Raw genomic sequence first — 21,383 nt, forward strand, 5'->3', positions numbered from 1 at the left:
GCGCAAAATATACAGGGCTTGCATGATTTCATAATCACCCGCATTTTCGTTGCAAAAAAAGTCACATATATCTTAGCAGAAAGTTGAAAATGTTGCGTTTACTTCACACAAGAGCAGCCATTTTCCCATTGCCATGGGAACGTTATGAAGTGACGTAATTACGCGACGTGAACATCATCGAAAAGCAGGGTGTTGGGGGAATCACTTTTTTGTCTCTTTTTCATCATCCCGCAATCTTTGCAAGTTCCCGCAATTTCATTGTATAAAATTGCATAAATATCCCGCATATTCCATCGCATTTTTTAAGAAAACGTGCCGCATAATCAAGGATTTTGGCCTGCAACAATCACAACAAAACTGATACTTTTTTTGGAAGGACTGAGCAACAAGGCAATTCAATTACATTCCTTTGCACTTAAGTTAGTGCTCCATTAGTTCAATGTTGACAACAAGGCAGTCACCTAGTTTATTGTTAAAGGTTTGTGTCATTGTGCAGTTTGCAGTTTGCACTAAAACGTCTTTGTTGTTTACATTCCTTTGCATTTTATTCTGAAATTTGACAACAAAAATTAGGATTAATATCAAATATTGGTTAACCTCCTTTCTGAAATCATAAAACATTTAAAACTGCATCAGCGTTTAATGTTGACGTTTGTTTAAGCCATATTACATGAGAGAGTTTAATTTTGAAGTCCGAAAGGCGCATCACTGCAGTGTACGCCTCCTCAAGTGTAATATTGTGATGATACAACAACGGTTACCAACAAAATAAGTACTAATCAATCTGTATTCATATTCACATAGCAAAGCAAGAAGAAGTGCTAGATAGTTTAATTAGAGTTTAGGTTTCGGAATAAAAAATTAAATTCAGTATTCCAAATTAGTGTCGGTGTATTTCGATTTTCAGATTTTCATTTTACTCTGTGCCTATAGGGGTGGGCCGGGGATGGCAGGGGTTGGTGGCAATGTAAGTATCTGGATATTTGCCGCGGGGCGAGGGCTTTGATTACCTCTCTCTTTTTTGACCATTCATGCGTTTGCATCCCTGAATGTAAAATAGTTTGTTTTAAATTCTTTTTAAGTTAATATGCAACGTGGAAAAACGAAGCTGGTGTGAACAGTTCCTGCCTCCAGGGCCGAAGCTGATGCAATTTTAAGTTTTAATAACTTGTGCACATTCAATTCAATTTTCATTTTCATTTACTTTTATGACCAGACTTTCAGTACTTTTAATTACATTTGGAAAGCTTGTGTAACAGGATAGCTTCCCTCTCATTGTTAATGGATATATGTGATCATTTTGGTGAAATATATACGATAATGAATAACTAGAAAAAATGGGCATGTCTCCTTTTGTTAATAATGGCAAAAAAGTATTTCTGGGCATGTCTCCATTTGTTAAAAATGGCAAAAAAGTATTTCTGAAAAGCATCTGGTTCTCCTTTCTCCTGCCTGTGATGGCATACACAGCGCTGCCTACCCATTATGTGTAATAATACTGGGGATCATTCGATACTGTTTTTTTCAAGGCTGATACCGATTTTGGAATGTTACAAACTCCAACACAAAACTTTGTTTAAATGCTTTAAGCGATTATTTAATAAATTAGAAACTTTTGACATAATCCCCAGTAAGAGAGAGTCAGATGGTGTTGCAGGCGGGACATTAAGTCAGACTCAGTGGTGAGTGAAACAGAAGCAGAGGGACACACACAGAGCTGTAGCTGAGCCAGAGTAGACCACTTTTTAATCGGTTATCGGGGAAATAAAACACTGACAAAAAAAAAACACTGAAAAAAAAAAAAACGGCCAAATAACAGGCCAGGGCCGATAATCGGTCTATCACCCACACCCAGCAGCATGTCAAAGCTAACACATCCAGTGTTATAGGGCAGCTATACACTATGGTAAAGCATGGGCACAGTTAAAATGTGATGAGGAGCTGAAGCATCAAAGGATAAAAAATGGATCTAAAGACTCCCAATTTCACTGTTAGGTTCTACTGTGCTCATATTCAATCTATTCTGCTGTAACAAAACTAAAGGATAAGGTGACAGACACGGCAATTCAAACCAAATATTATATTTTCCAGTTATACAAATGGATATTTGCCTAATAACCCCGAGGCTGAAATGAAAATTGCTTCACTGTCAAGGCCCCTTGGATAATTTTGAACAGAAGCAAATGATTTGTGACTCGGCAGGTAGAAGTTGGAAACCTAATGGAGACTAGAATTCATTTGAACATATCCCCCTGCTCTTTCAGGTATCGCCTGCATTGCCCTCTCGTTTGTGGATGTCCATGGTCGTCCCCTTCCGGTTCCACTTCCAGATTGTGCTGTACTGCAGAGACCCGAGAACTGCTTCACGCCCCTTCATCTAGACCATTTTGATGAGCTGACCGCTGTGGGTAAAGTGGACTCCATCAGCTCAGGTACCGGTGAACCTAATTTGGGTTGTGATATGCTTGATGCTGGTTCTGGGTAGATAGAGGCCAGATTAAGGCCTAGTCCACACGGACACGGGTATTTTTATAACCGTGACTTTTTTTACGCGGTTCGGCCTTCCGTCCACACGAAAACGCAGTTTCAGGGCCCTGTAACCGAACATTTTTGAAAACTCCGGCCAGGGTGAGCATTTTCAGGAATGCCGGTTACAGTGTTGACGTGTGGACAGTATAACCGGGTTTTTTGCCTTGCAACGTCAGAGTGTGCGCCGTTATCCGCTGTGTTTGACGTCATATTGTGCGCCGCTAAATGCTTTGTTGATGATTCTTTGCAATGGCTTGACAGCGTGTTTTTGCGTTTTCATGTGGACGGAGATTTATTTTAAACCGAGCATCGCCCCGGTCGGACGTCGTCGGACAGCCTGGCAAGGTTGGTGACTCGAGTCTGTTCAGTGTGTCCGTGCCGCCGTCAGCGTTTATTTTGGCCGATTTGACTTCTTGAATTGGCCAGTGGGCAGTCAGTGACCAATCTGATTGGTGGAGTGCTAGCCCTTGACTAGCGAATCAGTGCACGAGAAAACCGGACAGCCCAAGAACTGACAACGGCACTGTCTTCTTATTACTAGCCATTGTATTTTCTTCCATTCAGCGAGTAATGACAACAACGGTCCTTCTTGACTACTATCAACACTCTCTGATGAAAACAATGACTGACGACAGCGTGCTCTGTGTTTATTAGGTCTAGAGAGATGTTCTGTCATTTTTGCTGGTTTTATGCTGTTATGGAGACGTATTACATCTCTCACACGCGTAGAACGTACGCTCAAGTCGGCGTCGCTTCGATGTGTTCCGAAGCACTTTTTTGACCAACTCGGGGAGACGGGAGCCGACTGATCCTTGTCCGACTGCCTTTTCTGCCGACCGTCGGCCGTCGGGTTGGTGTGTCAGAGCCTCATAACGACGAAGTTGTCAATTTCCCATCCAGTGCCCACGTCGTTTAAATAGCAAATGCACTGGCGGCCATAGTGGCATGCTGGTCTTACAGGGAGGTGAGTTCAGGTGTATTCCATCACAGCAAGCAGGTTGGCTGATGCAGAGCGGAGAGGGCGGGCTGGGGTGTAGGGTTTGACCATGTCCTGGATGTATAAGCTGGGCCTGATCCGTTCGTGGCCCTGTATAAAGCTAAATACACTGGTCAAGTTGGTAAACGTGAACAGTTTACTGATGACATGAGGTTCATGAATTAATACAATAGGTGCCTTGATGCAGTAATGCCCTTGAATGTAAAAAAATGCAAGATGAAGCAAAAATGAAGGTCCATATTCACGCATGAATGCAATTACCATCCCTAATAATAAGATATGGTACTATAAAAGTAAACTTATTGAATAAATGCAGGGAAATGACCAGAATCAGCTTTATTGGCCAAGTATGTGTACAGGTGCAAGGAATTTGACTCTGGTTTTCCGTTGTTCTGAGAATGTGGTCAGACTGTACACATGTAATTTATACCTGGCTGTGATTAGATCCCAATGTGAGACAGGCTGCCTTCAGATGTGCTCTGGGTGATCTGATTGAGTCTGATGTGCATTTACACCTGAATAAATATGCACCGTTCCAAATAAGATATCCAGATACAAATCACATGTTAAAGGACAAATCCGGCGCAAAATGAACCTAGGGGTTAATAACACATGTGTACCGAGTCGACCGTTCTCTGGGATAAGTTTTCATGCTAATCGAATGTGACCAGTTTTAGCCAAAACCGCTAAGTAGCTTATAACGCTAGTCGTCGGAGCACTGGTAAAGTAAAAAGAAATCGCTATTTCTATACCACTAACAAGGCTCAAAATAGCACCACACTTCCACAATGGTCATTTTGCCCCGAATTTGTCCTTTTAATACCAGGTGGCGTCTTAAAACGTCCAAGCCCACGCTGCATTAATGACATCTTCAGGTTTATTTTCTCAGACTCGGCAAAAGCTCCTACAAATCCACGTGTCAAATCAGTGCAGTTTCCCTTTTTGAATTACAATTAGATTTTTTTTTTACAAGGTTACAGTAAGTAGACCCCGACTCCCGGGAGCCATTTTATTGTATAAACTGCACTAATTTGGAAATGGATTAATTACAGCCATAAATGTCAAGCTGTGTTATGGGTAACAGTCCGGCTATTAAATTTAAAGTCTAAATATTAACAGCCCCTAAAATTGAACGAGTAAATCAGCCTGGGAAATGAATACAACTGTGTAATATGAAGAGATTGTTGTTCCTGGAGGCTAGATTTGTCAATGTGACACTGCATCACAGGGCCATAAATCAACATTAAATCATGGTTCTGAGGGCTCATTAATATAATTGTCTTAATAAAGTGTTAGCCATACTGTGTTGTCAGTGTTGCAACAGGAGAGAAGTGATAAATAAGAACCCAGCTGTTTGGTTTGGGGCATTTGAAATATTGCTATCCTCAAATGGCGGGTTTAATTAGTTAAAACTTTACTGTTCAGTGACCATCATAATGCATGTCCCAAAATGTGTTATTGTATACTGTTTAAGAACATGTTAATGGAAGGTTACCCAAAATATTATAAGTTTGCAAGATGTGGAATTTTGATGAAAAGCGTAAGAAGGAAGCGGCAGAGGACAGAAGTGGCAACGGCAATTCTTCATAATGTCTAGTTTCTCGATTATTTCCATATCGGGAACTTAAGTATTATTTTTCATTACCCCTCTAAAGATGAGCAGTATGATATTTGTATCCGACTGTACAAATGAAGCGTGCGAGGTCTGTGTGAGTGCCTGACACACGGGGAGATGTGGATAATCTTTGGCTTGTGTTTTAAATATTAATACATCATAGTCAGAATAATCGTGATTCTTCAGAAAGAAATGACACCATGGTAGAGATGATTAATAACTTCAAGTCAGTACTGCTGACCTACTGTAAAATTAAGACCACATTTCCCATAAACGCTGCTGCTTCCTTATATAAATTGAATGTTGATTCCTGCCTCTCTCCTCCCAGAACACTAACCCTAACCCCACTATATGTACTCATTAGGGCTGCACAATATTTGTTTGTTTTTTTATCATCATCGCGATATCAACTGGCCCAATAAACACATCGCGAAAAACTGCGACATATCACGATAGACACTCAGAGATTTTCTGCATTTGAAATGAATTGCATTCTTTTTTTAGCCCTGTCTTTCTATCCAATTCAATGTAAAATGAATTCAATAAAAGAATGTTGGAAATTATTTCCTTTCATTTGTTTTAAATCCAACAAGCATTTTCTTGTATTTCAGCAGAATACTGAAAGCAGCAGAACTGAGAACACTTTAATATCTGTTTTTATATGGCAAGTTATATCGTTATAGCGATATTCAATGTCATCGTCATTTTCCTCATATGGTGCAGCCCTAGTACTCATCTGTCTTTATCTATTTTAAAACCACTCTAAACTAGGACTCCACAATGTATTGTTTTTTGATCGTCTTCGTGATATCAACTGTCGCAATATACAGTACATATTGCGAAAGGCTGCGACATATCGCGATAGACACATTTTCTGTATTAGTTGAAAGAAAAAATCTGTAGAAAACTGCACTTTAAAATGTAACTGTCATTCTTTTTTAAGTGCTGCCTTTTTTTCAGTTCAATTTGTTCCATTAAAGAAAGTTGGAAATTATTTCCTTTTATTTGTTTCAAATTCAACAAGCAAATTGTTTTACTTAAGCAGAATACTGAAAGCAGCAGAATTGAGTTCACTCTAAAATCTATGTTTATTTATCGCAAGTGATATTGTAATTGCGATATTCAGAAACGTTATCACATATTTTCCTTATATCGTGCAGCCCTACTCTGAAACAATATTATTTAGTGCCGAGTCTTTGTCTTACAGTATTTTTATCCAGTTTATGTGAGTACTGAGTCAAAGGTGTTAAAGGAACACGCCGACTTATTGGGAATTTAGCTTATTCACCGTAACCCCCAGAGTAAGACAAGTCAATACATACCCTTCTCATCTCCGGGCGTGCTGTAATGCTGTCTGACGGCTCCAGCATTAGCTTAGCCTAGCACAGATCCTGGAGGTGAATGGTTCCAGTAATCCTACTGCTCCAAATTGTGACAAAATAACTCCAACATGTTCCTATTTACATGTTGTGATTTGTACAGCGTGTACACAAAACAATGTATAACATGAGACACAGCCATCTTCTAAGCGTAAACAAACTGGGAACTATATTCTCAGACAGTCTTGCTGCGAGCATATCACTCCGCCAAAGTACTATATTCTTCCGCCTGAGAATATAGTTCCCGGTTTGTTTAGGGATAGAAAATGGCTGTGTCTCATGTTACGTTGTTTTTTGTACACCCTGTGACTATACAAATCACAACATGTAAATAGGAACATGTTGGAGTTATTTTGTCACTTATTCAGAGCAGTAGGATTACTGGAACCATTCACCTGCATGTTCTGTGATGACCTGATGCCGCAGGCGGCGTCAGACAGCCTTACAGAACGCACGGAGATGAGAAGGGTATGTATCGACTTGTCTAACTCTGGGGATTACGGTGAATATGATAAATTCCCAATAAGTCGGCGTGTTCCTTTAAAGCTGCCAATCACTATTGTGTCTGCTTGTATTCTAACAGAGCCACAGCTGTACGTGCGCTTTGACATCTGGGAACAAGGCAACGTCAGCCCCTTACAGCTGAGCGATAAACTGCAGGGGGCGCTGCGCCACGCGCTCTGTGACGTCGTCATGGAGCTGAAAATCTTGCCCAATCCTCTGTGTTTGGGGGTGCTTTGCCCAGCAACCAAAGCTCAGAGAGAAGAGGCTAAAGGTGAGCTCATATTTTTTTTCAGCGTATGTTTCCTCACCAAAAAAAAACCTCCCATAGTTTTTTTCTTGATCAATGACTACCATGTAACGTATCGACCCAAATATAAATATGTCTGAAAAACGTGAGATTGTCTGATATTCGGGGGTCGGGACTTTTATATGTCAATAAACATTCACAACAGCAGATGGCGCCAAATAGCGAGCCAACTGGCAGCGAGCATGACGAGCCGCTGGAACCAGAGCACGGGAGTGACGATAGGGACAGTGAATTGCAGCTGGGGCCACATTTTTAATTTTTACTAAAACTTTAGCTGCTTGAATATATTATGTGTTCTTTACTGGCAAAATACAAAGTCTCAAATGTACTTACAGTGTTTTCCCTAGCTTTTTGGAAGACTAAGGTGTGTGTATTTGGCGGGGGGTTAAAGGTCCCATGACATGGTGCTGTATGCTTTTATATAGACCTTAGTGGTCCCCTAATACTGTATCTGAAGTCTCTTTTATATAGGCCTTAGTGGTCCGCTAATACTGTATCTGAAGTCTCTTTTATATAGACCTTAGTGGTCCCCTAATACTGTATCTGAAGTCTCTTTTATATAGACCTTAGTGGTCCCCTAATACTGTATCTGAAGTCTCTTTTATATAGGCCTTAGTGGTCTCCTAATACTGTATCTGAAGTCTCTTTTATATAGACCTTAGTGGTCCCCTAATACTGTATCTGAAGTCTCTTTTATATAGACCTTAGTGGTCCCCTAATACTGTATCTGAAGTCTCTTTTATATAGACCTTAGTGGTCCCCTAATACTGTATCTGAAGTCTCTTTCCGGAAATTCAGCCTTGGTGCAGAATTACAGCCACTAGAGCCCGTAATGAGCTTTCCTCAGTATGTGCCATCTCTAGGTCTGTAGCTATTGAGGAGGAGAGAGGGGGTGGGGGCAAGGTGGAGGGTGGGGGTGTGGCCTTGACCATCTGCCACTTTGCTTGTTTGAAAGCCATGATGTCTCTCTCTCATGGGTGGGCCAAATTCTCTGGGCGGGCAAAGCAGAGAAAGGGGAGGTAACCTTGCTCCTTATGACCTCATAAGGAGAAGATTCCAGATCGGTCCATCTGAGCTTTCATTTTCTCAAAGGCAGAGCAGGATACCCAGGGCTTGGTTTACACATATCGCCATTTCTAGCCACTGGGGGACTATAGGCAGGCTGGGGGAACTTATATTAATGTTAAAATACCTCATAAAGTGAAATTTCCATGCCATGGGACCTTTAAGGTCCCTACTTTAAGGTTTAATAAATAATTTTTAGGTTTTTGCATCTCTTTGTAGGTGGTTTGTGTCTCTTTGTGGTAGTTTTGCATCTCTTTTTCACATCATTTTGTACCATTTTTATTACTTTCATATCTGTCTAAAACGTTGGAAAAGCTAGAGCAGATCATAAATAAGTAACACTCAAAAAGCTTAAAGAAAAAACTTACTAAAGCATTCCAACTACAATCATTAGATCAAAGTCTTTTATTTACATTTATTCGGCTCGGGTGCTGCAGCTAAACCTTAGAATAATGACAGGGAGAACCCTGACTTGGATATAACTGCCTTGTTGTTTGTTTCTTTCTTTTAAAATGTGTCTTCAGGGCTGCTGATTCCTTTGCCCGAGGTGAAGGAAGTGAAGGACAGCCCCAGGCAGAGCAGTGGCTCCCGAGTCTTTAAAAGCTGCCCAGCTCCTATCACCTTAACCCAGCCTGTAGGGAGCACCTCCGGGACAGGGACCGCCACGCCCGAGTCCACCACACCCACCAGCAAGAGCACCCGCCGCAGCTTCTGGGACATACTTCAGGTCAGTTCCTCCTGGGAAAGCCTTTCATCGAGGAACTCTGTGTTTCCTAATCACTGGCTACATTACAGTTTGAAACAATATGCATGGACGTATTATTGTAAATAGGTTGTATAACTGGGTTAAATTAACATTATAGTGACACTGTGATTTCTTTAAATTTGCTGACTGAAATAATAGCTTCAACAGTTACCTACCTCATGATATTATTCACATTGTTTTCTGTAAATTTTTGATACTCACTTCCTGTTTAACATTAATAATCTAACACCAACAGACCAAAATGTCAATTATAAGTCAACCTCTAAACTGAAGGAATATATATATATATATATATATATATATATATATATATATATATATATATATATATATATATATATATATATATATATATATATATATATATATATATATATATATATATATATATATATATATATATATATATATGCCTTTGGAACATTGGATGAATGGTTTCTGATAATGGGCAATGTAGATATTGCATTAAAGATCAGCCACCCACTCAGATCAGCTGGTATTCTGTCTATAATGGAGTGGAATGGACATTTCTAAGTGACCCCAAACTTTTGACTGTGTGTGTGTGTGTGTGTGTGTGTGTGTGTGTGTGTGTGTGTGTGTGTATATATATATATATATATATATATATATATATATATATATATATATATATATATATATATATATATATATATATATACGAGTACAGAGTTTGGAATAGCTATAGACTTTTTCACAGTTTTGTAATTATGATGAAATCATAAATTGATGATAAAAAAAGAAATTACAACAAGAAATCTAACTAAAAACAAGATGAATACATAATAATAATAATAATAACGTTACTCAACTATTTCTAGTGGTGAATTGGTGAGTCAATATTTGAGGTTTTAGAATTGTCCTTTAAATTATGATTAACTAATAGGGTTTGACTAACATGTTCCATCTTAAAACTTAATTTTTGCCAACTTTTGCCAAACTTCGGAGAAAAAATACGTCCGCAAGTGGCCGGGTTGGATCACTGGTAGAGCAGGCGCACATGTACTGAGAGGTTTATGCCTTGATGCAGAGGTCCAGGGTTCGAATCCGACCTGTGACGATTTCCTGAATGTCTTCCCCTCTCTCTCCCCTTTCTCACCTAGCTGTCCTGTCAAAAGTTAAAGGCGTAAAAGCCCAAAAAATTATCTTAAAAAAAAAGAAGAAGATGTTTGATGTTGAAAACACATCAAAAGCATCAAGCGCCAACTCATATCTTGATTGGCCAACGGCACATTCAAATCAAATGATTATGATACGATGACGCCCGAACGGGCAAGTGGGTTTTTATATTTACTTGCCCGAAGTGGCGTTTAACTTGAAACCTGTGCTTACATTTTCGCCTGTATTCCTCCAAATGAGCCAGTGCTACACACAGAGCTTATATTTGTTATTTGTGACTTCAATGTGTTGCAGAGTAAGCCAGATTCATCCGAGCTCGGGAGCCCAAAGACAACTGACGACATAGTGCAAGAAAGAGGAGAGGAGGGCCGAGTAGCACGACGAAGACACAAGACGGAGAACGTCAAGCAGCAGTGGAGCCAGGAGAAAGCTCTGGCTGTGGAGCTGGAGCAGACCCAGAGGTAGAGTATAACTGCAACTCTATCAGTAACATCAGTGCGTTGAGTTATTACCAATGGGAGCTAGAGTTGAAACATTTGACCACAAAAGGGTTTTTGCAATTAAAACTATTTTTATATTAAAAAGAGGGATTAGAGGTGTGAATGGGCGGGCAGTGCACTGAACACTGTATTCAGCAACCAAACAGCAGACGGACACATTTAGAGACTAGCTGGGGAACATAGTGGAACATTTAGTAGCTGCAGCGCCAGCTATTTTACTAAAGAGTTGGTGAAGACCGAAACCAGAGCTAAAGGAGTGTGAATATCGGAGACACATTAATCAGGTAGACACAATGCAGGTTTTTAATGTTAAAAAAGTGCTACTATCTGGTCTGGAAACTGACCCGAGCGGGGCAGTTTTCCCCTGGTGGATTCTTTACTTGGTAGCTCGTTTAGCATGCCAAGGAGACATTCATGTGGGTTTTACCTCCAGCCACCCGTACATATTTATTATGTTCTATATCTAAAGTTTGTCCCGTGTACTTCTTTTTAACATCTGGCCAGGGACAACAGATAGACGTTGGCCTTTTTTCATGCAGTTTCCTGTTGATCCATCAGCATTATCCCTGTCAAATACACTGGAAAAGAAGAAGAAAAAAAATCAGTTGGAAAGCTAATGTGGGCTGCGGTTTAATGTCTGAGGCTCTTTTTGAGTTGTGTCACAGAATATGCACAGAGAAGAGGCACTGTCATGACACAGTATAAGGTTCTTCTATGTGGTGATGCGTTTGTTCTCGAAAGCTAGACCAGGAGGTTTAGATCTGGATGCTCTCAGACTGAAATGATGCCTACAATCGAATTGCTAATAACACTTACAAGTGTACAACGCACTACTACTACAGTATTGCAGGGTTTACCACCAGTGTACTGCAAGCCTGGTGGCCCACCGGGCCTAAGTTGCCCCCCACCAGGACCAAGCCACTGGGAATTATTTGTATGTATTTTAAAGATGTTTTTTAAACTACAGTTACAATGGGGCAGCTCAGTTGCAAACGTAGATGAAATCACATTTTCAAATCTCCAGTTAGCTTTTAGCACTGACTTAATGTAGGGCCCTATGAAATCTGTCTTATAGCTTATATAGCTAAACTCTCAATTTTGCGATTCCGTCCGTGATTCTGTTAGCACAGAAACTATTTGGCTCTAAATTAACGCTGCCATCAGCTGGACCATTGTCAAAAAATGACACTTGCCACAGGGCTTAACAACTTTTCTGGGGGAAACCCTCAATACCATGGGTTAGCCGTGTCATGAGTTACCTTCGCCCCTGACCTAGAAATCCCTGTGTTACTGTTACTGACAACGCTCAACAAGCCTTTAAACCCCCACAGCTCATGTCTGTTGGTGCTACAGCAGCTGTAAACATGCCCTGATGCACTATGGGTGTTGTTTTTGGCTGTGTAGGAGGCAGATGTATCAGCTGGAGGAGGGAGATGCAGGCACTCTACACCCCGTCTACCAGGTTACCTGCCAGCCATGGATCACTTTCATGGCTAAACTCGGTAAGTGTTATTTAAGTCTCATATTTTCTGCCAGAATGGGAAACAATCTATCAGAAAGACTGCATCTTCTGACAATGAGCGGTTTTATATTCTGAGGTTTTTTTTTTTTTTTTTTTTCTCAACCTGTTATCTCTTTTCTGACCCGGCTGCTGGAAAACAGGCTGCCCCTCCATTCAGCAGTGCACGGCTGAAATGGCTTCGCACTTCCTGCTGCCTTCCATCTTAGCAGAGATTGTCAATTTGGTCAGCTCTCTGGCCAGTGACACGACAGTGAAGGCATTTGAAAAGACGAGGTGAGTTGTTTGTGCTGGGTATGAGATGAGCGGTAAAATGGGTCTTCACCGTTACACTTCAACTGAAAGTACGACCGCCTCAAGTGCTGACTTGTCACAACTTTTTACAACTGCTTTTATTGCTGAGACTTCGGCCGACATTGCTGCTGTTTTCACCTTCTAAAAAACAGCTGACATTTGATGTGTTCTCAGCAGTAGTTCCACTACTTTAAGAATTTAAATACAAACAGTTCAACTACCTTACAGGGCATAAACTCAAAACTAACATTTCAAATGCTTTCAGGCATTTCAGTATTTTATTTCAGAAAAGTTAGTTTTTTGCTACTGTGGTGCCTGGTTGCAAAAATGCCGTACGAAAATATTGTCCGTTGTGTTTGTCTTCCCTTAAACAAGCTGAGCAAATTGTCATGTCCGGGGGAAAACTATGGAAGTAAATCTGTTTCATTGGATTTTGAAATCAAAAAACCATTGAATTTCTAGCACTGAATATTTTGCATTGAAATTATGTATCTGCATTTTTTTTCCTCTGAATTTTCCTCTTCAAATTTTCAACAACAAATTTTCAAAAGTTCATAAATTAAGAATCAAAAATGCAACGTTAAAAATTCAATATACCACATTCAGATGCAAAATGTAATGTTAAAAATTCAACTTATATATTTTCAACTTGCTCAAATTCAACAGGCCAAATTCAGCTGCAAAATGTAATGTTTCAAATTCTGTGTTAGCATCCGGGAACCCAAGGAAAAGCAATCGGTTCTAGAATCTGGAACGGGAGTTTGCCATAGTAGCTGCAGCCGACAACTGGAAACTAAGAAATCAACTGTGTAGAGTTTGGATATTGGCCCTTTCACGAAAATTGATGGCCAATTGCACATTTGCTCCGATATGACATGACAGCCAGCTGGTGGCTGCCAGGATCGCTCGCTCGCCAGCTGACCAGGGATGCTCACAGACCCCGCTGTCAGCTGGAAGTCTCTCAATAGACTCATGGACAAGTTTATTTCCTCAATCGTTTGTTTAAATAACAAAACACAAGTATCCATTATAAGATAAACTGCAACCTGCGGTTATCTGCCTTTTTGGAGTTATAAGCGATTGCGGGCGTAACGTTTACAAGCTGGAACACACACACACACACACACACACACGTGTTTGTGGCACTATCTTTGTGGGGATCCGTCATTGACATAATGCATTCCCTAGCCCCTTACCCTAACCTTAACCTCAACCATCACAACTAAATGCCTAACCTTTACCCTTACCCTCACCCTAACCATAACCTAATTCTATCGCTAATCCTACAACCAAGTCTTAACCCTCAAACAGTCCTTTCAACTTGTGGGGTCCAGCATTTTGGCCCCACAAAGCTGTCGGGACCCCACAAGTATACTGGACTGCCGGTTCTTGGACCCCACGAATATAGTTAAACAAGCCCACACACACACACACACACACACACACACACACACACACACACACACACACACACACACACAGAGCCACAGCCATAGGCGAGGGAGAGCAGTGTCTGACAGGGCAGAGACATACGTCTCTCTTTAACATACTTTTATTTAACGAGCGTTTTATAAAACATTGCTTGCCAACATTTGCTCAAACTTTTTTATTAACATGAACAAAACATTCGTTGTCATTCAGGTCTGATAATGCCTCTCTGAACACTGGTCTGTCCTACAGGTGTGCATTAGTGTTATAGCCTTAGATGCCCAGCGAGCTCGTAAACGTTATGCCCACAATCACTTGTGGAGCTTTATAACTCCCAAAGGCAGATAACCGCAGGTTGCCTTTTATCTTACAATGGATAATTGTGTTTTGTTATTAAAATAAACGATTGAGGAAATAAACTTGTCCATGAGTCTATTGAAGGTTATAGGACTACCATTAGCACACTCCTTGTGGAAGCTCACAATAATAGTATGCTCAGACTGGCCAGGGATATTTCATATAACTCCTGTTGATTTTGGTATATTATAATATATATTTGTTGAATTTTTGATTCTTAATTTATGAACTTAGAAAAATAAAGGTGAAAATTAGTTGTTGAGAGTTTGAAGAGTAAAATTTAGAGGCAAAACATTCAGATACATAATTTCAATGCATAAATATTCAGTGCTAGAAATTCAGTGGCATTTTAATTTCAAAATCCGATGAAAAAGATTTACTTCCATAGAAAACAACCTTAAAAAAAGACAAAAGTTTTACTGATTGTATTTTACAATGTCCTTAGCTCCAAGATTTAGGGGAAGCTTACTGTATAGCAGTGACTTATCTCAAATAAAGACATGGCAGAGAAGGCACAGTATTTCGAGACCGAGAGAACCATGCAGATATTTTTTATCTTGTATTTTACTTTTGTTTGCATCATTCCAACCGACTGGATGATAACTTCAGATCACACATGTACTATGACATTTTATTTTGACACAATCATCTAACTAAGTTTCTTCCAGTCAGTACTGGCTCCCTTTCCCTTGCCAGACAGATAACAATCAATAAAAGTTTGGATTGCATCCCAATTTGAAGTCTGTGAGTATACAGATGCTGCAGGGGCAACATTCTTGAGCACTACCGTAGAGACAGGGTTTTATTCCCGGTCGTAAGTAGTTCCTCCGCCTTGTTCTTGCATCCAACATACACAAGCGCTCGCCTGGTGGGAAGCCCGTTAAGGATTACGTCCTTATTATATATTGCTGCACTAGTGATGCCTACTGGCTGTTTGAGGTGGGACACAAACCAACAGCAGAGTTAACAGACATTAGGAGACAAAAGGGATAAAAATCCTGTTAATCCTTTAATCATCTTGCATACCTTCATTCTTAATAACTCAAACCAATATTGTGTTACGTATACATCACAATAACTGCTTTCTCTGTCTCTTTAACCTTTTCAGCTGTCCCCGATCTGGAGACATGTTTGTACCATTCCCCCTTGTCCAGAACCTGAGCCAGCCTCCAGACACTACAAGGAGCTTTATTCTCATTGGCCGCAATTTCCATCAGTGGCACTATAGCACAGAGCAAGGTAACTGCACAAATTCACAGCAGCCACCTGCTGCCAGTGCTCATCCTAGTAGACACAGTGTAACACAATGAATGATTTGCAATCCATTATACAACATAATTGTCATCTATAATCAGTTAGGCTTCGTTTGAAATACTCATTTATTTTCCAGTTTGTAAGTTGCATGTAGTCCTAAGAAGTAACTCCAGGTACTAATTCAAAGGCAACTGCAACAGCAAATTCATTTGAACTTTTCTATGACATGGGTGATTGAGAAGCTAGCAAGTACTTAGTTTGAAAAGATTTTTACCTCTATATACAGTATTTACCCCATATTTTTGCCTTGTTAGGTTGTTTTCTGTGTGTTGTCCAACGTTAAAATTGGATTCAACTGAACAAACCAAATAAATTAGTGAAGATGTAGAACTCGCAGGTCCTGGAAATGTGAAATTTGAGTGCCTAAACTGTAACATATCATTGGTTTTGCTCAACACAGAAGCAGTTTCACACACACACTCACACACACACACACACACACACACACACACACACACACACACACACACACACACACACACACACACACACACACACACACACACACACCGTTTTATGTATCAAAAGGTGTACTCGCATCTTTCAGCAGCGAAACAAGCTGAGGGTAAAACGGGGGGACTTCCCACAGTTTGTTGACGGGTGCAGGTGACCACTCCGCTCCAAATCAGTCCAAAATCTTATTCTGGGTTTTTGGCAGGCTAGACGCTGAGTTGCACCTATGAACAAAAGTCTGGTTTACTCATCAATAGGGCTGTGTATCGACTGAAATAACCCAATACCATCAAAGCTTCTCCAGTCCAACGATACATGCATTTAGTACTTTTTGTACCCAGATCTAAAAAGAAGACTTGTATGTTTTGCTCGCAGCTAATCACTGCAAGTGTTCCTTTGGCTTTAATGCGACATGTGATTGGCCCAATACCACACCAGCTACAGTACAACTCATACAGTCTGCGGTGTGGTGAAGTCAAATGCATTCAAACCCTTTAAAAATGTACTTGTACATGGGCGCCCGCTCTACCAACTGAGCTATCTGGGCGCCCAGTCTAAACAGTTTTTTAGGGAAATCCTACTCATTGTGCCTTTATACATAACAACGGAAGTGTGAATTGAGACTTATATTCAGTAAAGAAAATAAATTAAAACAAACAGAGGCTATCCAGAGGAGCTGATATTGATTAATGTTAATGAAGGCCCATATTGGTCGATGACAGCGTGTAAAGACTTAGCTGCTGCATGTTGCTAACACCTGTTTTGCTCTCATGGGAGGAGGTCTTAGCCTGAGTCCAAGCTTCCAACATGCTATTCTTGCTGCCGCTCTTTGTTTCTGTTTCTATGTCTGTGCTAACAGCTGTCTAACATCACTGTGTTATTTTGCAAGTGTCTGCTCCGTGTGTGTCAAGCTCTGCTATTCACTGTCCATGCCGCCTTGCTGTTTGTACCATCTCTGTTTGCCTACAGAAGACAGTTCAGATGAGGAAAACACCCCAGTGCTAAATAGGTTCACACGTAAGTTTGCACACATCAATGCTGATGGGATGTTTTAAATTGCTGCTTTCGATAGAAATGTAGTGCTTAATATATGTTTTGGGTTGTCTTTATTAAATAAATGTATTATTTTTTTTTTTTTTTAAGATTATTTTTTGGGCATTTTAGGCCTTTATTTTCACAGGACAGATGAAGACATGAAAGGAGAGGGGGGGATGACATGCAGCAAAGGGTCACAGGTCAGAGTCAAACCTGCAGCCGCTGCGTCGAGGAGTAAACCTCTATACATGTGTGCCTGCTCTACCAACTGAGCTAACCCGGCCACAATAAATGTATTATTTAACACACAACACCGCCTAAAAGTGGACAACTTTCAAACTCCTCAAATGCAATTCTAACTGCGTTACATATTTACATAAGGCATCAAACAAGGCCCTGTTTTTGTGAATCAAGGCGTGAGGCACAAAGCACTGTCAAGTGACTAAAGGGAGAGGGATTTTGAAGAGGTTCATGTGGGTACACCTTCCCTAATTAAAGTGACAGAAATATTGTAGAACAGTAGCCCTGGATTGGCAGTGGCACACCTCTCCTCTGAATACAGCGCCCGGCGAGACACCAATACTGGCTAGGGCTGGGTATCGTTCAAAAATATTCCATACCAGTACCGGGACTTTGATACGGTTTCTTAAACGATACTTTTTTCGATACTAAAAAAAAAAAAAAAAAAAAAAAAGAAATTAGAACAATATACATTACGGCACACATTTATTTATTTATGTTTCAGCTCCTACTACGTGAGCCGTCTATGTGTAACGTAGAGTTTGTCCTGCGTGCCTCTACGACGTGTAACGTTAGACAGCCAGTCACTGACGTTATGAGATCTTGGTGGAAGCATGCTGCATGCTGATTGTCTCACGGACTCTGATGAGATTTACTCCTTAGGTATTGAAATCGGATATTACATTTTTCGGCATTTTTCGATACTTTAGAGGCAAAAATGACAAACTTCAATGGCTGCAGATTATATCAGCTGTTGCTAATTAACGTTAATTTCACAAGAAGCTTGATAAACAGGCCCAAAGTGATCTTTTGGCTGTCGCGAGCCAGTGGTCTGCACTCAGCCAAAGATCATTTGTGAGGGAAGAATCTGTGAAACAGCGCTGTACAATCAGAGTAGACTGTGTGTTTTTGCAGTGCCAACAACTCCAACAGATGGTGAGTCTTGTGTGGTCAAAAGATCAGTTGATGTGACAGGATCAGTCTCCCAACATCTCAGTTAAAAGTTCATTCATGTTATATCAGTTATTTAAGCTGATTGACTAAGATTTGAATCAGAACCTCCAAATTTGGATCAAATACTTAAGAAGATACATTTAATCAACATTTCACTTCTATTGGTGATGGGTGTATCTTTATTTAAATATCTGTGCTGAGCATATTTAGGACAGTAAGTAAAGTTATATCTTCAATCTTTTTTTTATATTAGTAACTTTAGTGACTTAAAAAGTAAGTACGTACGGCCCTAAAGACAAGCGTGGAGCTTACTCCCCGGCAGACGTCAGTGTGCCAGAGTACATGTCACTTTGCCAGTACAGAGCTGCACTTTGTGCTGAGTGAAAATAGAGTCCAATGAGTTAATTAAAAAGACAATAAAAAGAAAAATACCATACATTGAAAATAAGAAATAAAGGAGACAATAACAAGATAATTAAAATAGGGATGCACTGAATCCAGATCTTTGGGGTTCGGCCAAATACTGAATCCACTGGTTAACATTCTGCCGAATCCAAAACTGAATACCAAATCCTACTCCCATCCTCAGTCCATTAACACAGTAAACACATTAATGAATAAACAACGTCCACAGCCTCTAAAATAGTTAAATGTAACAACTTCATTTTGAATTCACACGCTCTTTGCACATCGCGATCGCCAGATGAGCGACAATTGTTTTTGGCAAATTTTCGCTAACCAGGGTATGATGAAGGCATGTTGGGTGGGCCTTCTTTTGACTGAAAGTACTGCCCAACAACACTTTTTCGGCTCACGAATTCCATTTCACTTTCTCACAGCCTACTGCATTGAACAGTCCACCTACGTAAACACCTTCCCGTAACCAACGGCGGTATCATTATGTCGACCAGTGTAGCGCATGTAGTGCAAGCGTAGGGTTTGGTTCGGTGATTCAGAAACCGAACCCCGTCAAAAAGCCCAATATTTGACCGAATCCGAACCCGAATACTGGATTCAGTGCATCCCTAAATTAAAAACAAAGGCTTATAAATGGTAGTGCTATTTTAGTGTTGTTCTAATACTGTAAATAAAGAGCTTGAAGTGAAAAGGCTCAGGTTTGAACCCAGATGCACGAGTCAGAGATGAGCATTATGGTCAAAAAAGTGGAATAATCAATACAGGCAAAGCTATCTGAAAAAGCATCAGGCAGGCAGAACTAAAGGCTGGAAAGTGAAGGCGTAAGCAAAATAGATAATCTGGCAGGGAATGAGTGGAAATGGGTGGGTATATACTGCAGGGGTGACGGGGGAAGTGGGAACAGCTGAGCAGGTGGGCGGGGATGGAAATGGCAGGAAAGGTGGTTACCGCAGGGCAGGAGGGAGTGGCTGCATGTGAAATGACAGGAGACACTTACGTGGCAGGAAAAACACAGCAAACGGGGAAATGAATGCTGCTGGGAAAAATACATTTGTTTGGTTTAAAAGAGCTAAGAGTTGAAGCAAATTGAAATACCATTCGACCAATCTCCGGTAACGGCATTACCTCATAATGTCCTTCCGACTTAGATATAATGTCCCCAACATATATATAGATACTGGATTCTTGAATATTCTGAATAATATGTTAACATGTTATTGTGGAACGCAGAGGAAAATAAACCCTTTTGTTCTCTCTCCCACTGATCATTTTCAGCACTTTTTTTTTCTCTCTGACAAATGGCTGGAATTTCCAGAGCAGCATTGCTGTTTCTTCCAATAGGCAAAGCTGTCAGTCATGTGTCAAAACCCTTGGAAACCTCTCAGAGAATCCTGGGTAATTAAGTGCATTTGGCTTCTGGGTTCATAAAGACCCGCTGGGCAGTTTCTCAGTACATGTGCAAATTAAAATGAATTACATGTAAAAAGTTGATCCCAAAGGCATGGTATGGGGGCTATCCATTGACCGTTATCCTACAGTTAAGAACAGATAAAAGAGTGTCCTGACAGTCATTAGGGAGTCAGTGTAAAAGGACTTTGATTCATATTGCTGTGCCATTTCACTGAGTTTCTCTCTCTCCTGCCCAGCTCATAAGGGCTTCCAGCGCTTCGAGGCTCTGGAGCAGAGTGATTGGTTCGGTCCGAGCCAGGCCGGGGCCGGGCTGGCTCCCCGCCAGAGGTTCCTCTTCATCAGCATCCTGGACAAAAAGGTGACTTGGCATATGGCAGCCTCAGTATTGTGAATGCCCCTTTAGGCCAAGAGAACAAGACAGAGTTCTTAAAAATACAAAAGGTCCTGATTGTTTCAGCTGAGAATACATCTCTGAACACTGAACAACGGTTGTGTTAAAGGGTACCTTCCTTTTTTTTTTCCAACCTGGATCCTATTTTCCAGTGTGTTTGTGTCCAAGTGACTGATGGGAACAACAATCTTTGAAACTGGTCCAGTATTAATGATCGCCTCAGTAAGCAGTGGCAAAACAAGCTGTAATGTAACGTTAATGGGCAAATGTGCACCTTTAATTTTTGTCCACTAACTGTTTTTGCCACTGACAGGCTCAGATTATTATTCTAAGTGTCTAAAAGGATCCCTACAGAGATAAACCTTTTTTTTTAAAAAGTAAAGTACTTTTTTGTTTAACCAGCAACAGCCTGGAAACGCTATTGCAAAACCCACCAGACTCCATGTAAATAAACAGTAATTTTATCATCGTAAAACACACTTCATTCAAAGCAATATAAAACTATGCAAAGCTGTCTTGGTTCATATTTACACTGCTCCAACAATCACCACTCTGGTTTGGTTGAAAAAAAAAAAAAAAATTAATTCACCCATTTACATGTGCAAATATGCTGGATGTATACATGCTAAAAGTATTGTTTATTTAAACTGAGTATGGTGGATTTGGTGATGATGATTTTGGGGCTGTTTTATGTTAAACAGAAAGGATTTTACTATTTAACAAAAAGGTCTATCTCTGTACGGATCCTTTCCATAATGTTGTCAGACACTTA

General features: G+C 40.4%; 1 protein-coding gene across 6 annotated transcripts in view; it reads left to right on the forward strand.

The window, feature by feature from the left end:
• Positions 1 to 21,383, forward strand: part of szt2 (SZT2 subunit of KICSTOR complex) — a 161,174-nt gene that overhangs the window by 97,055 nt on the left and 42,736 nt on the right. For 4 of the 6 annotated variants that reach the window (XM_028586980.1, XM_028586986.1, XM_028586982.1 and 1 more), the window contains 9 exons: positions 2,265 to 2,432; positions 7,104 to 7,295; positions 8,921 to 9,123; positions 10,594 to 10,760; positions 12,204 to 12,301; positions 12,462 to 12,594; positions 15,506 to 15,636; positions 17,134 to 17,181; positions 20,457 to 20,578. In XM_028586980.1, coding sequence (XP_028442781.1) covers positions 2,265 to 2,432; positions 7,104 to 7,295; positions 8,921 to 9,123; positions 10,594 to 10,760; positions 12,204 to 12,301; positions 12,462 to 12,594; positions 15,506 to 15,636; positions 17,134 to 17,181; positions 20,457 to 20,578 — 1,262 coding nt within the window. The remainder of the gene's footprint in view (positions 1 to 2,264; positions 2,433 to 7,103; positions 7,296 to 8,920; positions 9,124 to 10,593; positions 10,761 to 12,203; positions 12,302 to 12,461; positions 12,595 to 15,505; positions 15,637 to 17,133; positions 17,182 to 20,456; positions 20,579 to 21,383) is intronic. The other 2 variants (XM_028586981.1, XM_028586984.1) reach the window with 2 other exon arrangements.

The sequence above is a fragment of the Perca flavescens genome, chromosome 9, assembly GCF_004354835.1.
Source record: "Perca flavescens isolate YP-PL-M2 chromosome 9, PFLA_1.0, whole genome shotgun sequence".
NCBI classification, from domain to species: domain Eukaryota; kingdom Metazoa; phylum Chordata; class Actinopteri; order Perciformes; family Percidae; genus Perca; species Perca flavescens.